At 39.7% G+C, this 17,091-nt stretch overlaps 1 protein-coding gene across 2 annotated transcripts in view; it reads right to left on the minus strand.

The window, feature by feature from the left end:
- The window catches only part of cxadr (CXADR Ig-like cell adhesion molecule), a 50,838-nt gene that overhangs the window by 21,760 nt on the left and 11,987 nt on the right, over positions 1-17,091 (minus strand). For both annotated transcript variants that reach the window (XM_066699552.1, XM_066699550.1), the window contains exon 2: positions 269-438. In XM_066699552.1, the coding sequence (XP_066555649.1) occupies positions 269-438 (170 nt within the window). The remainder of the gene's footprint in view (positions 1-268; positions 439-17,091) is intronic.

Raw genomic sequence — 17,091 nt, forward strand, 5'->3', positions numbered from 1 at the left:
CACTTAGCTTTTACTGTCCAGGATGTAGGACCTCACTTACTGTACTTGTGTAAATTGTAAATTGGAATTTGTAAAATGTATTATTCTGAATTGCTGTTTTAGCTAAATTGAATTTGTAATGATTGATGCCTTGTACTTCACTGTATTTTTGCACTTATGTTGTAAGTTAGACCCTCCAGTCAAAAACAAAACTGCCAACCAGTATAAAATGGAAGTTGCCATTCATTAAGAAACATTCTTGTCCTCTGCAGGGGACACTGACACTCACCACTTTGTCTTCTTTCTGGTTGTCTGATGCCAACAAACTCCACTCTATGTCCAGGGGTCCAGAGTCCTCAGGGGCCAGGGTGAACTCACAGTCCAGCTTCACATTCCCATTGCTTGCCTTTTCAATGGATGATGGGGTGGTGGATGTGATGTCCAGTCCCTGTGCCAAACCTGACGGAACAAAGCACAGCCACATCAGGCACTGTATGTGGGTATGGGCTGGAGTCACATTAGCATTCCTCCATGCCTGGCCACAAACACACTTCGAATCGATGTTCTTGTGAGGGGAAACTATTAGCAGGCAAGAAATCAGGGAGAAAAATCAATAAATAGGTGGAATACATTTGAAGAGAAATGCAGAAAAACCCAAGGAGATCAGTCACTGAAAAGCAGTTTTTTCCAGGACAGCTTAAATGTATCATTAAGCTGCCAAGTGAGAACAGGTGGGAGATGCAGTGCATCCAGTTTGCATGACTTAAAGCTCTTCAAAAATCAACCACACTGCCATTTCACTCAAGGATGGCTCGTTCAACTCAGTGGGTAACACACAATTTCACAACTCAATGTTCAGCATAGTGTAAAGGCAAAGACTGATGAACCATGGCTGCCGGCTTTAAGGTATAATTTCGGATTTCAGTGAGTTGGACCAGCTGATCATGGGGAGTCTAAGTTGGAGCATTTATGGAAACCAGCATGAGGGAGGGCACCATGACAATATCTACATTTGCTGTGATCACACTGAGGGATCCTGTACAGAGCAGGCATTTCAACTGTTCAAGCTCCGGTTCAAAAAACATGATTGCAAGAGCATCGCCGTGAGTGGATTGTTAAGATGACAAACTTAACTTGTCAAGCACAACAGTGAGTAAGGGGACAGAACACCCAACTAGACAGGAGAAAATGGCAAGTATATCCCTCCTCCCAGCACCACACAGCAACCTCCAATGAGGAAACAGCTTCTTCCAGGACCAATATCAAATCTAATATAACTCCCAAATAGGGTTGTCACAATACTAGAATTTTGAACTTCAATAAGATACCAGTTCAATTTCACGATGCTGGATACCAATTCGATACAACGGGGGGAGGAAAAAAAAAAAAAATCAGCACACACAACATACATTAGCATTCCTTTCGTACAGATACAATCTTCACTCCAGATCAAATGGGCCGGAGCAGTAAACGCAAGTATCGTAGTATTAAGAAAACTTTTTCCAGAATTCAGTAACCATTCAAACCTTTTCTTCAGAACAATAGAGTGCAGGTAGCTAACACTCATATTTTGGTAATTTTTTTGGCCAACATAACAGAGCATTCTGTGACTGGTTTAATCTGGCTTAATGTAGTAACAGTCAAAAGGGACATTCATGTTTTATGTTTTACTGCATTATTGCATAGATGTATAATATATAGAAAATGCGTTCCAAATAGGAATTTAATGTCCTTTTATTTGATATTAGAACATGCATGTAAGTCATTATAGAGACAAAAAAATACAGTAAATAACAGGCAAATATCTACAAAGTCTTGAGTCATAGTTGATCTGTTAAACAATTAATACAGGGTATAGTAAAGGTAACTATCTATTAACTTACGTTTTAAAAGATAAAGCCATGTCACAGATAGGCCAAAAAAAAAAAAAAAAATCGAGCAGCATTACCTAGGCCTATATTATGAATATGTATTTAGATATTATCGATTCAGGTATATTTGTTTTGGAAATACACGTTATTTTAACCTTATGAATCAGTGAACACTAGAACCACATAGCCACGTATTTTGGGCGGCCTTTGCATTTCAATTTGAATTAAATACCTAAATGGCATTTGGTGTAAACTCATATAAATGTAAAAAGTTATAAATACTTTCTTCATCCACTGGAGGACACAGTTTATACAGTTCATCCACAGTTTATGCTGTAGGCTTGAATACAATAAAGCTTTGCATTTCTTTTGCAATCTGGGGTTTGTAATGAACTCAGTCATTGTGAAACAATTTGTATTGTGTGGAGATCTGAAACAGTACATGTCTACAGATATATTATCATTATTAGCAGATTACACAACATATACACAATTGAAGAATCACACCTGATCTAGCTTTCATCTGCCTGTCCTCTCATCGACTCAGCAAATGTCTAACTTTCCTCTGGAATTCACTCTGATCTCGCTGCAAACCCAGTTTTCTGGATCAATGCCTTGATCAGTCACAGTCTGATCATGTGCTAATTTCTTATCGGGTGTGGCAGGCGATAGGCTAGCTGCTGTTAGCATTTATTAGACTGCTGCTGGCATTACAATTCAGTATCTACAGGACTGAAGATGCCCCTCACCCAGCGCTGCACAAGGGCATACGGAATAAATACACTGCCAGGTTGCTAAATGCAACATAAACAGACCAGCTGATGTTTCGCGTTGTTGAAATGCAGTGGTAAATGCACTGCAGTGTTGAAAAGCACATTCCTGCATTGATGTAAGAGCTGTATACAGACAGTCAAACCCATTTCAAAGCGCTTTCACATTGCATGTTATATTTTAATGTTATGCTTTTTAAAACTGCTTGTTTATGTTTAATTGTATGTTTGTTAGCATATGTGCATACAGATTTCTACAGCAGTTTACAGTTTGTGTCAAATTTATGTTTGTTTTATTTTTGTTTATCGCACTTCCGGAACTGATGTTTTCAAAGCCTCATTTTCGCTGGGACTGTGAATAAGGTCCATTGGCTACAACATAGGCTGTTGGCTTTGATTCCACCTGTGGTGTATGGTGGCACTTTGCGGACAAAAAGCCTTTGTTAAGTGAAAGACGCAACCGCACAATTTTCGTTATAGAAGTAGAGTGCTCCGATACTTTGATAATACCGAATGCATAGCTCAGAACCGTTTCTGAAATTTGGTATCGCGGTAGTATCAAAGTACCTATTTTGACAACCCTACTCCCAAAACCCATTCAACACACTGTAGAGGAAACTTAATTAGGCCTCTCTCATACTAAAAGTCCCCATTATAAGGAAACCACATTTATATTGCGAACAGTATCAGGCCAGTGATAGTCACTCCTTTTCCTGCAGGCCAAGTACAGAGATCATATCCTTAATGGCCAACTACTTGGAAACCGTGGTAATTTGAAACGGGTCCGCATTCATCAAGGGCTCAGGTGGAAGAACACCAGAAACCAGTCTTTCTCCTGGACTGGTGGGGATCAGTAATATTAGCAATCAAGGAACAGAATGTATTTAATCAAATCTTGATTACAAGGAATATCAAACTCATTACCATGACTACAAAACTAAACTCCACAAAACAAAATATATATCATGTATATTGAAAAATAATTTCCTGAACCACATCCATGGAGAGAAATCCTTGCAGGACTAGAACCCGCAATAGCGTGCAAACTTCCACCCTCACAGCACCATTATCAGCAGGATATCGGAGAAGAAATGAAAGCACCAACAATTCTTTCAATGCAGCAAGAGACCAATCAATTATACATTTTTTGCAGCATGCCTTATCAACCAACATTTTGAAGTAATTTGCCCCCCCTGGATCTAATCCGGCTTCAGGCACTTCCTGCTGTTGCAGCAGTTAGTCTGGTGTGCCGTTGCTGTCGAGAGCTGTGGCACAGGCAGGAAGATTCACAAACACATACACACGTGGAATAAAGATCAGGCTGGATTCAATTCACAAGTCCTGCCTCAAACGCATCTTCAGCAACTGTACTAGTATTCATGTATGTTAATTAAACTGGATCCCAGTGTCTGGGCACAGGGCCTCACATGGCGAGAACATTAAGTCAGTGCACACTTTACTCACGTGACAAGGAAAATCAAATTTTCCTGGGCCACTATAGTTAAGCAGGCTTTACGCCATGAATCTACTTAAAGTATATTTCACTGCAATTATCTTTAAAGCATGCCTGTGTGAACAGCAGAACCCTGTGGTGCAGAGACTAAAACACTGCTTTAACAGCTCCAGTGTAGAAAGGCTGTTCTCGCACGTTTTAGGTCTGAAGTAAAAATGTTTTTACTAACATGTTAAACATCTGTCAAGATAAGGTAGATCCCCGGTAATCTGCTAAACGTGACAGAAAATATTCAACCAATAACTGTTAAGGGAGTGTTTACAGTAAGAATATCTTTATATATATATCTTTATATATATATATATATATATATATATATATTTTTTTTTTTAATGGTTCAATGTATACAGAGTTACTTAATTGGTAGCGTTAAACCAGGTATCTGCTGGAGGCAAGAAATGTCTTGATGTAATCGAACATGTCCGTGACCCTTGAGTACCGGCCCGCAGACTGTGAGGAACTGGTGTAAATCCCAGTGAACCCCACCAATATACAGCAAAGTGTCCTTCGAGAGGCCAGGCGCAGTCAAAACAAGCATCAAGAGCAGCAAGATATTTCACTGTGGAGAATAAAGGCCTACTTATTTTCTTTGGATATACTGTATATTACAGCTTTAAAGAGGTCAATTACTTTTCATACAATATATTTCTCAGAAAAACTAGTGATGTAATACAAGAGAATCCTTCTCTGAAGAATTGTTGAGCATATAAAAAAAAAAAAAGTTTCTTCAAAATCAAAATTCAATAGTCTACACATTTCCTGGAAAATATAATCTCCAGTAGTGTAAGAAGAGCATGAGTTTGTATTACGAAGAATGCGATTTTTGTGCAATGTCAAATCTGCCCCGGAAACAAGACGGCATGTGGCAGAATAGGCCTACATTCTACAATAGGCCTACATTCTACAATAGGCCTACAGTTACATTTTGGGACCCCCAGAGTGATGGATATCCTGTTTGCCATTTGTTCTCCTGACCCATGCTTGTGCTCCCGAGATACCAGGAGCATTTAGGATACAGCATCCAAAGGCTTGGTTTCTTGCTTTTGGCCAAAAATAATAATAAAACCCACCAAAGGGAAAGGGGACTTCAATCTGCAAATTGCCAATGTTAATAAATGGTTCAGAACTAGGGATGGATATTAGAAATATTCACTATTCGAATAACATCCTTAATTATATTTTAAAAAAACTGCTAGCTTGTTAACATTTAACACAAAGGCGTTACATTTTCGTTTAAATACACCGACTCATCTCCCAGAATTCAACTACCCTGACAAGAAATTGAATACTAACGTACCTTTGAATAATCAAATACTCGTGCATATACTTTTCTTGACTGTATGAAAAGACCTCTGGTGGCACCCGGCCAGGTGGGTCTGAAGTACTTCTCTGGTCTGGGTGGGTTCTCTCTCAAAGCGGGGTGGAATTCAGTACTTGTGTGAAACCATCACTAATGTTCCTGCAAGTGCTTATTACGTACAAGCTAATTCTGTCCCTCAGATGCCATATATACATATAAAAGATCTGTATACTAATTGCTGTCAGTTTCTAATTATCCCCAGAGAAACCTGGGACACGGCTCCTCTGGCACCCCTGCAATCAATCAACCTGATAGCACCATCTCACATTAGGCACAGCAGTGCGGAAACCAGGGGAATATTATTAGGGGGCTATATTAAAATCAAATCAACACAGATAAGAAAAACAAACGGTGGTTGGTTTAATCCTGCTTTCATTAAAATCGGTGTACACAGCAGTCACGGTCCAGCTGAATGCTAATAACTGGCGACGCTAATTGTTAAGTCTGCAAAATCACGGCTGAAAATTTAATTTCCTGTAGGTCCTTTATACTGCTGTTCCACAGCAACCGCATTGGCCAGTCAGAGTTTCAGGGTATAATTAGTGATTACAAATGATGCACTTCATTCTGTATTTATAGTAATGACAGCACAGGTTGGGTAGGAGCCCCCTCTAATGACTGGCACGAGGAAATAAAAAGCCATAATTACAGGCTCTGAAGGGCACCGTGGAGCGAGATGACTGCTCTGCTACACAAGCCCAGTCGAGCACAGCATGCCGGGGACAGTCACTCGGTCTGCTGAGCAACGTGCTTCAAAACCACCATGCAGGATGAGGTAAACTTGCAAAGATTATTAAACATTAGGCATTCACCCATCCTAATAAATAAAATACATAAAAGATTGATAAAACAGCTGAAGATTTAAGAAACAACTAAAACACTTGGTGATAAACAAAACTGAGGGAAAAACTGAGCTCCTTATATCTAGAACACTATCACATGAGGTTTCTCTTGGTAGTACCTGGAACACCCCCTCCCCCACCCTGCCTTTTGTTTCTTTAGAGGAATTGATAAACCCCCCTACCCTCCCCCCACCCACTCCAGGCCCCAATCCTAACCCCAAACACTGAGCAGAAAATTCAGGCCAACTGCAGGACGGCCGTGCACATGGAAAGAAAGTCATGCTGGAGCTGTATTGTTGTGCTCCAGTTCTGCAATAATCCTGTGTCAGTTTCCTGCCCCCTACTCCCCTTGAGACAGCGTGGCTGTAAACCCCTTTGTGACACACAATAGGGAGAGAATCCTGTCTCCTGGCAACAGATCCTATTGAGAATGTTACTGCAGCACTTGAGCGCGCAAGAGAGGGGCAGGGCAAAAGGGAGGGGGGAAAATAAATAGAATTTATCAAGAGAAATGACATCCTCCTCATAAGTTAAATCTTTAAGATCAAGCCAGTGAGTAACAGGAGTCACGTTAAGCACACAAACAGTCCTTAAAACTCTGCCATTTGTATGTATTTTTCTTAAATTACGTCTGCAGACGTGTGCAGATTGCCTCTCACACCCACCACCTCACCAAACTTCAAGACAAGTCCACTGCTGGTCTGACTGATGCGGTTACATTTGCCTTTATATTGATAAGCTGTATAAAGAACAAGATCATAGATATTCCTCATGTGCATTTGCGACTAGCATCTGTTGACAATTATCACACAAAAACAACTTCCTTTATATCGAATGCAGTGTTCTCAATTGCTCATGTAAACCGCTGATGTGAAGTGTCGTTCCATTTTTCCACAGCAGTTCCGAGAACCACCTCAGCTTCCTACCCTAATCAGAGTATTCACACAAACGCACACCTCACAGGTTGTCTGACGGTTCCCCATTCCTTTCCCTGCTCTTTAGCCAATTCTCATCCACATGACTGGGCTTCAAACACAGTCATAACAGACCTCATTACAAGTTGAAGTTGCTCAGCTCCCCTTTTCTCCCCACCTTGCTGCTATGGAAACTTTGTAACTGCGTCTACAGTGTTGGGATGAGTCTTGCCTTCTTCAGATTAGAGAAAAGCCCTCTGTGTTTTGAGCTTTTAGAGTAGGAGTTGACTGCTAGTGAAACCTGACATTATGGGACTTAATGATTGTTTTCTCAAAAGATGCGGGTTAAATGAAAGCCGTTAGAAACCGAGATAATGTATAAATACTATCTTTGCATTTTTTTTTTTTTGCAGGCAGCCTCTTTACACTGATTTGCCATTGCCTGAACTGGTTTAACAGTAGCTTCATTTAAAGAGTCAACTCAAGTACTTCAAAAGGAAATGTTATACAGACAAGATGTGCGAGTCATGCTTCCGTTAAAGGGTTTTGACGACTCTTTTCATGGCTTTTAAATAGTGTAAGTAATAATGATCATTTTAGATTTTAAGCTTATTGTACATGAAGGTTATGGTCTCATTCTGGATAATCCCCAATAACAATTTAAATAATGGCAACTGGAAAATGGGTCAGCCTGGTGCTTCCTTTTCTGTACATCCATAAGGTGCTAGGTTGATCTGTGTTACTGCAGCTTTTATAAACTGGTCAGTACCTGCATGATGCTAACTTGAGAGTGAGGTTCCTTCCTACAGAGAGAGAAAAACACTGGGTCCATTAAATCACTGCTTTAATCATTGCTAAATAAATCTGAACACAGCAGGCAAAGTTGGAACCATACAACAATGAACAGCAAATAAAACTGGTAAAATGAGCCAACTGTTCAGTAAAGAGCCAGTGGTTGAACCCTCATTTATAATATACTCGCCAACCTATCCGTTTTCGAACAGACACCAGATGGGGTAGGAAACTTTAGAGGGGGGTAAGATTGTAACTGTAATTTTCTATATCCTAAACAAGCAGTTTGACTCCAAACCTATAATTGAAAATTCTAGATTAAAGCACAAAAACATTCCTTATCAAAGTGATGATTAGAAAAGGGGCACTTATGGTTAAGGTCAGTACTTACTGCTCCACAGTGAAGTACATGCGTAGCATTCCTACGAAATGAACAAGCCAGTTCCACAGAGAGACCCAGGGCTTCAAGTGAAACACAGCTACACTCCCCACTGGATGCCCTGAAGCAGCTGTGCAGAAGGTGTTCCTACACTCTCCACTTCCGGCTTAATTTTTTGCATATCAAATCAACAAGGAACAATATCCAATAACTTCTCCCAGACATTGAAGAGGAGAGGAGCAACATTGCAGAGGCAACAATCAACAAACTGATCAACTCTATGCAACAGATGCGTCACGCTGCATGAGGCAAATGGTGTCACACCAGATACAGACTGGTTTTCTGATCCAATTGTGACCACCAGATCTGTATTCCCAGTCATGTGAAATCCATAAATTAGGACATAATACATTTATTTAAAAATACTGATTTCTTATTAACTATAACTGAGTAAAATCTTTGAAATTGCTGCATGTTAAGATTAAATGTGTTCAGTATAGAAAATTATTGAAAGGTGGAGTTTCCAAAAGGAAAAGGCAAGAATAGTTAAGAATCAGCAAAAAATAGAGGAAATTACATAATTTGTATTTAATATTGAAGATTTATCATTTAAGCTGATAATAGAAAGGTACAGAAAAATATTATGCACACATTAACCTTGAGTATACATACACAATACAATGTCTATACTGAGTGAAGTGGTTCCTGGCTGAAGGAAAATGGAATGATTCATTACAAAAACAATTACCAACACTATGAATCTACATGTGAGCAAGTATTACCATCAATGATGTCATCCACAACTTGCTATATACTGGTGGTTGAAAAAAACATACACTGAACAGCGCATCTTTTTTATTTCTTGTCTAGTTCAGATAATGCAAAGTATTCAGATGCAGCTCATGATCTGAGCCCGAATTTGAGATCAGCCAAGTATCGATCCATTCAGTACCACGAAATTTGGCTCAAGATCAAGCTCGGAGCCGGATCGGATTAGTTTTTTTTGGTCGATGGGTGTCTGAGGGATAGGAGACAATGTATGTAAACACGAAGGTAAATTTTAATCAAATGAGATTCAAATTTCTCTCCCAATATACAAAAACAGAAGTCTATATGCAAGACAATTATTCTATATTCAATATATCCAGGTATTACCATTTCAAGATTGAAAGTATTTCAGTGGAGTAGCGGTAAATTATTGTTGCTGGAATTGCAATTCATACATAGCCTTCTCTTGAAACCATAAAAAAGAACTTGTAAACAGACTAGTCTAGACAATGGAAATTTTAATTTGGAGTTTGGTGGTATTCTGAGTATCCAAGACTTCACAATCTCTGGGGGACTCAATAAAAAAGCCCAATTCACAATTAATTCTTGCAGGTTAATATACTAGTGGAGTGATTTCTAGAACATGAGTCACAGCAGAAGGAGTAAACTAGCTGAACTGTAAGAGCAGTCTTTCCTGTAATCAATTCCTTGTGAGGGAGGTAAATGCCTTTCAAATCCTATATTTCCCCATACAAATCCTATCCCTCCTCAGAAATCAGGATAAATTAATATTTCAGAGAGGAGTTGAGCATTGGCCTTCCTGAAGTAGTTCAAACCATATTCATTATGACTAACATTGGCTGTGTACTTTATCGTCTGGGTGAAGATTTAGGATACTTTTACTGGATGTTCACAAAAACTTGACTGTGATTTGGAATTTGATTTTTTTAAATCTATTAACCCCATGAAAACTAAAATGTTCAAGAGCTCCCTTCTTGCAAAAACTGAAGCAAATCTCATGTTTTTGAATATATTCAAGAATTCCCAGAAAGGATAAAAAAAATGATTCGGTCTTCTAACTGAATAAATATACTTAGCCAATGCTTACTAATAAAATAAGCTTAGTGAAATGCCTATGTCACCACATTTCAGAATCGCTCCTCAGATGCACCACACCAAAGACCTACATGGAAGGATATAATTTTGGTCACTAGTTTGATTATTTTTATTTCAATGGCAAAATTAGTGAAGACAAATGTATAGATACACAGACCAAAGTTTTTTCCAAGGAATCCTGACTCCTCTGACATCCGTCTCGGAGCACTACAGGGGTAAGCGGGGGTGGAATCGAACAGTGACGATTACAGAAATGGATCAAAGTAAATATTTGTATTATAAGTGGGCAGGATACGTACTAAAACCATGAAATGAATTAGTGGAAATGTACAATCTGTTTCCTCAAACGGTCTATTGTCCAATTCTTATAAAACCACTTTGAAGACAGCCAAAACAAAAAGCACAAAAAGGTCAAGTGACTGATCTGGATCGCCAGAATGGGGGAAACATCCCACTGCAGGAAGTGATGCACCCCCACCCCCCCCCCTCCATTTAATCAAACAGGGTTGGCCCCCATCTCCTTGCCCAACAGTCAAACACCACACAAACCTACCTAAAACACTAGGTACATCCATCCTCAGATTAGAAGCAAATCAAGTAAAATAAAGACAGTGTGCCTGCTCATACATAGTGGATACCTGATTACATCTCTCCCATTGGACACTTCCATACCCAACAGCTGGGTGCCTTGTGGAGGTCACTCACCCAGCAGAGGTTATGTGCTTTAAATCAGCAAATCAATTGTTCACCAGTTTTTAATCACATCTTTATCAGTGTTGCTGATGAGGACAGGAGAGAAAGAAAAACATGTTAGCGGGAAAGGGTTTCATTTCCCAGCTTCTCTCAAGAAGTGTGTCCTAATTCAAATAGTTTAAGTCTTACAACTGTGTGGAATCTCCTGCTCTGTTCTTCTACCACAATCTTGCAACCCCCTATCCCTACTCCCCAATTTCACCTCCCCCCTCTTAGGAGTTAATCTGTTGGCATGCAGGGATGACATATATGACTAACTCCTCTCTGAGGCACTACAGCTGGGGATCCCAGGATTGCTCTTCAAAGACCACAGCTAAAGACTCTGCCTTTATCTACCTTAGAACACTGGATAATCTATTACAGAAATTTGTATTAAATTCATATATACAAGCGAGAAATTGCAGTAAAGTTAAGATCCTATCGTGTAATTCTTGACATATTTAATGAAGTAACCAAGTAGCCAGTGGGACCAGAGTGAAAGTATAAAAAGTACAGCAACATGAACATGTTGTGGAAATAAGTGAACAAAGGGAACACATTTAGAGACAAATCCAAGGAGGCAGACCGATACAGGTTTTTTGCATGCGATACCGATAATTGGGAAGCTAAATTTCCCAATTACCGATATATCTGCTGATAGTTCCTTTTTTTGGGTAGCATGCAAAACAGACATTTTCTAGCATGGATCCCTCAAATCTCTCAGTCAGATAGAAATTGTCAAATAGGCATTGAAGGCAGGGTTTTTACATTTTATATAAGCTTAACATTAATTTTCATCATAAATAACCACACATACAATATTGTAAAAATAAATTGGCTAGAATAAGGGAGAATAAAGAAAAATATATATTCTATAAATTAGAACAAAGACCGAGGTATATGAGCAATTTCACACACACAGAAAAATGTGCATGTTCTATAAATTAGAGCAAAGAATAAGAGTTAAGTGCTGGTCTAGCTTACATTTGCATTTTACATGCATCAGGTTCTCTCAGATTCGTAAGTCCTGCTCAGTGCTCAACACCGCCGATACAACAGTGGCAGGTTATAATGCAGGCAGCACAGCTACAATCGTTTTAAAAAATGTATTTAAAAATGCCTTCGAAAGTGTAACTTATATAATAGATATGTTAAATGTATTGCAATACGAATCAGCCAAAACACGATGTAGGATTTGAAATAGTTTTTATAAATATCATGTATAGTTTCACTTTTATCCAACATTGTCTGAGAGATGCATTTTTCACTCATTTTCTTTAGATGTTTTACTGTGATCTGAGCTTGCTTGTCATTTGGAGACAGTTTTTAATTGCTGATATCTAAGTTAACATCTTCAGCGAACATTTGCGTTTTTTCTTTAATTGCTACTGTGAATTTTGAAAAGCGATTTAACTTTTCAGTAAAAATGCACTTCTATGCAGGACAGATTTCAAAATTACTTTCTATTGGTAATGAAGGTTTTAGAAAAACATGTTTATTGGTTTATGAGCCCCATGTTTCTCAGTGGGTGGGTCCGTTTCACCGTGGCGCTGCTGCGCATGAGAATCACTGCGGAGTCAGAAGCTTCCAGTGCAAACTAAAGCAAAATAATGGTTAACAAATAACGACAAATAATTAATGACTGTAAAACCAAATAAACATGTCTAAAGTCTGATGAAGGATTTTACAGTAAATTGAAAAAAATATATTTAGCCAATAGTTTGAGAAAATATATCAGTGCATTATCAGTGGAATATGTGGCGATAAAGAAGTTTCTGAAAAAGGCCAATATCGGCCAATAATATCGGTGCTCCGATGCATCTGTCGGGCCCTTCTCAAGTTTATTCTTGAGATAACGCAAGACAAAATAGTGCTGTATATATATATATATATATATATATATGCATATATTTTCACCTCCAAAAATGGTTACCATGGCATTAAAGACACTGTGCTACTGGAGTGAAATTTCATCAGTGAAGGTCCTGCATCTGTAAGTACTACCCCTTTCCCCAGGTGGCTGAATGAGGGATACTGACAGAATTGTATGCGACATACGCTAGCCACTATAATTAAGAATCCATGTCATCCATTCCATACTGAATACAACTCCTAGCAAACTACTAAAAACTGTTAAATAGTTTAGGAAGAAGCTGTCCAGAAGAATATACATCTGAAGTGCCATCCCAGGGAACCACAGGCTCCATCAGGGATAAAGCAGTTCTTGCCTCCCCACTCCATTAGTATCAGGCTAGAGCTTTAGTTTGCCGATGGCTCATTTTCTACAGCAGAAGAAAACAAAAACCACCTGCAGAGAGCCAATAGATGGCATGCTTACGGGTGCAGAGCAGTGATGGGCTTTGGAGCCGGTGCGCAGGGACACCCAGAACAAACACCGGAGTTAATGCAAGCACATATATCGGTGGGTTCAGCGATGGAGTGTGGTGATGGATCAGTTACCAGTTCCCAAACAAAATCCTGAAAAAGCAAAATGAGTTTGAAAGGAGCACATTTAAAAAAAAAAAAAAAAAAGCAGGCATCTCACTGGGTGAGCTACTGCAGGACACATTGTCACAGTACAGTATATAAATGTATTTGAAATGGAAACTTGCACTGATACACTGCATTTCTGAGAATGCTACAGCACACTTCATTTGGCTCTGGTTAACACGGTACTGCCACCCCCACAGTCAGGACCCTCCCCCAATCAGACAGCACACAGCTAAGACCTCCTCCACATCCCGCCACTCAGCCCAGACACAGGCCTCTGCTCTGGCACAATAATCATTTGATCAAGGGTGGGACAGCTCTGCTCAAACATACTACAGACACAGCACAGACTTTTGGGGTCACAGTGGAGTCGTCAGCCGTGATGTGCCACCGACACTGCTTCTAATTCGGGGAATTTTAAATTTGTTACAACTTCACAAAACCAAGACACACAGCTACGAAATCAGCCTCCTGGTAGTACATTTTCATATTGAACATAAATCTGGAGTACATAATGGCCTGCCCAAAACAGCATTAATGCTGAAATCCCAATTGCCGGCAACCTCCCAAAATGCTATGCCAACATGACTCCAGACAAGGACAAGGGTCAATGGCTAACCTTGAACCGCCTCCCACTGAAGAGTCGAGACAAGGCGCGTTTCTCCTCCAACGCTGCCTGAACTCAAGCAGGTCTGTTGTCTAGACCAGGGCACTCGCTAAACTGGTCAACTGCAGCCCAACCACACAAACATGGAAACTCCCCGCGGGCTTCGGGCCTCCCCGAGTCGAGAACACGCTCCTTCACTGACAGTCGTACATCACTATTTGATCAACACTAAGCACAAGCAGGATTGTACAGTATTTCACTTGGCCCCAGGGCTGCAGGCCAGCACATTCATCAGCTTTACACAGTAATCTTAGAGGCAGTATCAATCCCCTCCTTTATAAATATTTTTTTTAAAGTCCTGTAACTTATGTTGAAAGGATAACATGCATTAATCAATATGGTTATATAATTTGATTGCTACTAATGGTCAATACTGGGTTTCAATTTTATGAATTACAGTAATTATTAAAATGTATATTGTAGCTCGAGTAGACTAGATTAAGCAAACTTAAATCCCTGTGTAAATGGAAATTGTTGCATTTTATTTATGCATTCATTTTGTAATGCTAGGCAAGACAGCTCCTGGGGATTTGTTAGCATGTTTTGGGGCAGTGTGCTGTGCTCATCACGAGATGAAGGTTTGTGCAACATTTTCTAAAATCTAAATATAGATGGCCCTCAGGATCAAAATGTCCCCAATGGGCAACCTTCAGACAAGAAAACAAAACATTTGAGATAAGACCTCAAAAATATGTCTGAAAGGTGAAGGTCACAACGACATTTTAGAAATGTAAAATAGCAGGCATACTAAAACCACCTCATGAGGAAACCACTGCAAACCAATCACCATTGGAACCCCAGGCTTCCCTGGAAACCATCAAGTTAAGCAACGTAGTTTAAAATCAAACACATTGAGCATATATTACAGCATGCATCATTAACCTTGGGGAAGCAAGGCACACACAATTGGCATCGCATAACACATTGATAAATACACACCAACCACGAAGCACATATGTGAGAATCTTTCTACAGTTTACTAATAACCAAAAACCACATCTATCCCAGCACATGCTAGAACAGTCAATATTTCCAGTGCTCTTGGTGAACTGGGGAGATAATTTTCACAGAAAACTTGGATATGAGGTAGGACCATAAAGCTGAAGCCATTTATAAAGAGAAATTTGAAAAACGTGAAAGTTCCTTAGTCAACTTTCGGTTTTTAAAAACAGGACAGTCTGTCAATCACTGCCAAAACTGTATCCAATTGCAGTTGAAATTTACTTCAAGCCCTAGATAGGGGTTACACTATGACCTGCAGAGGTGAATGTGGTGCGTCTGTCATCAGTCGGGAGTGCACTGGAGTCTCAGACAAACCCCCATAGATACTCTGAATAGTCCTCTGCTGCGCAGCATCAAAACTGACTGACACAAAGCATAAAATGTTTAAAACAAATCAAACCTATCTAAACATCCGTCTTCTACAGAGTGCCTCCCCAAACACAGACCTATGACTGCAGTAGAGTGGCTACTGACAGCCAACACAGGACAAATGAGGAGCATCAATGCAGAGTATGATTCCACTAGGCAATAAAAGCAGCTTGCATCGACAAATTCCAAGACTATCCACTCACTGGCACTGGAAAATAACCAGGGTAATATTTATTAAAGGAACTCACTGAAAATATAGCATAGCGATTAATGTTCCCAATTTGGATTCTGTCACTGGGAGTTAACCACTGCTTATTATTTCTGTAGAGCAAATGTCAAATATAATCTTGGCCAGGTGATAAGTGCCATAAAGCTAGTCGTCACGAAGTTTAAACCAAAACAAAACCTAAAAAACACTTACACCTTGCAATAAGTACAAATGAGTGCAATGCTCAAGGTGCTGACCTGTGAACAGCATGTGGATGTGCCTCAGGGGTTGCCCCTGCCTGCGGAGCCACAAGAGCCAAGCTCTATAGTGCATTATCGATATTCTCAGGGGTAATGCATTTCAAAAGTGGGCAGAAACACATTTCCTTCATAGTAAGTCAAATGCAATGTCATGGTAGAATGGCTTTTCACCAGGGCATCAGGGCTGCACTATTTGCTTTGAATTGCTTCTGCAATGAGGAATCTCAGCAATGAATTTCCTTTTACCACACAGCATTAAGAACAGTGTCGACCAGTTTCTTCCAGGAACCATTTATGAATGCAGGATTGTTTTCTTATTTTGTCTCCATCTGCACTTTTCAGGACAGTACGAAAGTACCACAGGACTATGTCTTCGGTTTCATAGTCAATACGTTACGGAAATGAGTGTTCTGATGATCACTCTTTGAGTCAGGATCTTAACAGCGCAGTGTTTTAAATCAAAAAATCTGTTTTGTTCAGGCTGTAATCAGCACTGGCTTCAGTTGGCAAATGAAGACTGAATTCGGAGTCACTTCAAGGACTTTCGGCAAAGACATTCATCAAGGCTAAATTACTCAATTCAAGAAAAACTGGTTCGCTTTTCTTTGTTAGGCTGAGTACAAATACGAGTGCTCTGAAAATGCCTAGTGGCCCAAATCATTGGCCAAACATGCCAGAGAGGGTTCTCACATTCTTGCCAAACTGCATTCTCCTCTTCCACTCCCTCAGAGACTACACACTAAAACACAGACTGTGGACAATGGTTGACACCTTGAAGGCAAACATCAGTGTCACCTGTTCTTACAAAGATACTGTATCTTTAAATGTATAGATTTTTAATAAACACACAGGAAATACAGATTGGATGTTTTTAAAAATATATTTATGAAAGAAAAAAAAAAAGTGAAGTTCTGAAAATAGATTCAGCATGATGCTGTGGGCATTAAGCCATCCAGAGGCAGGGAGGAAACTTGGTAAATAGTGGTTACTGAACTGTATGAAGTGCCTCTTGCTCTGAGGATGCAAGGACCAGCTAGTGGCTAATGATGGCTAAAAGGC

The sequence above is a fragment of the Amia ocellicauda genome, chromosome 3, assembly GCF_036373705.1.
Source record: "Amia ocellicauda isolate fAmiCal2 chromosome 3, fAmiCal2.hap1, whole genome shotgun sequence".
NCBI lineage: Eukaryota > Metazoa > Chordata > Actinopteri > Amiiformes > Amiidae > Amia > Amia ocellicauda.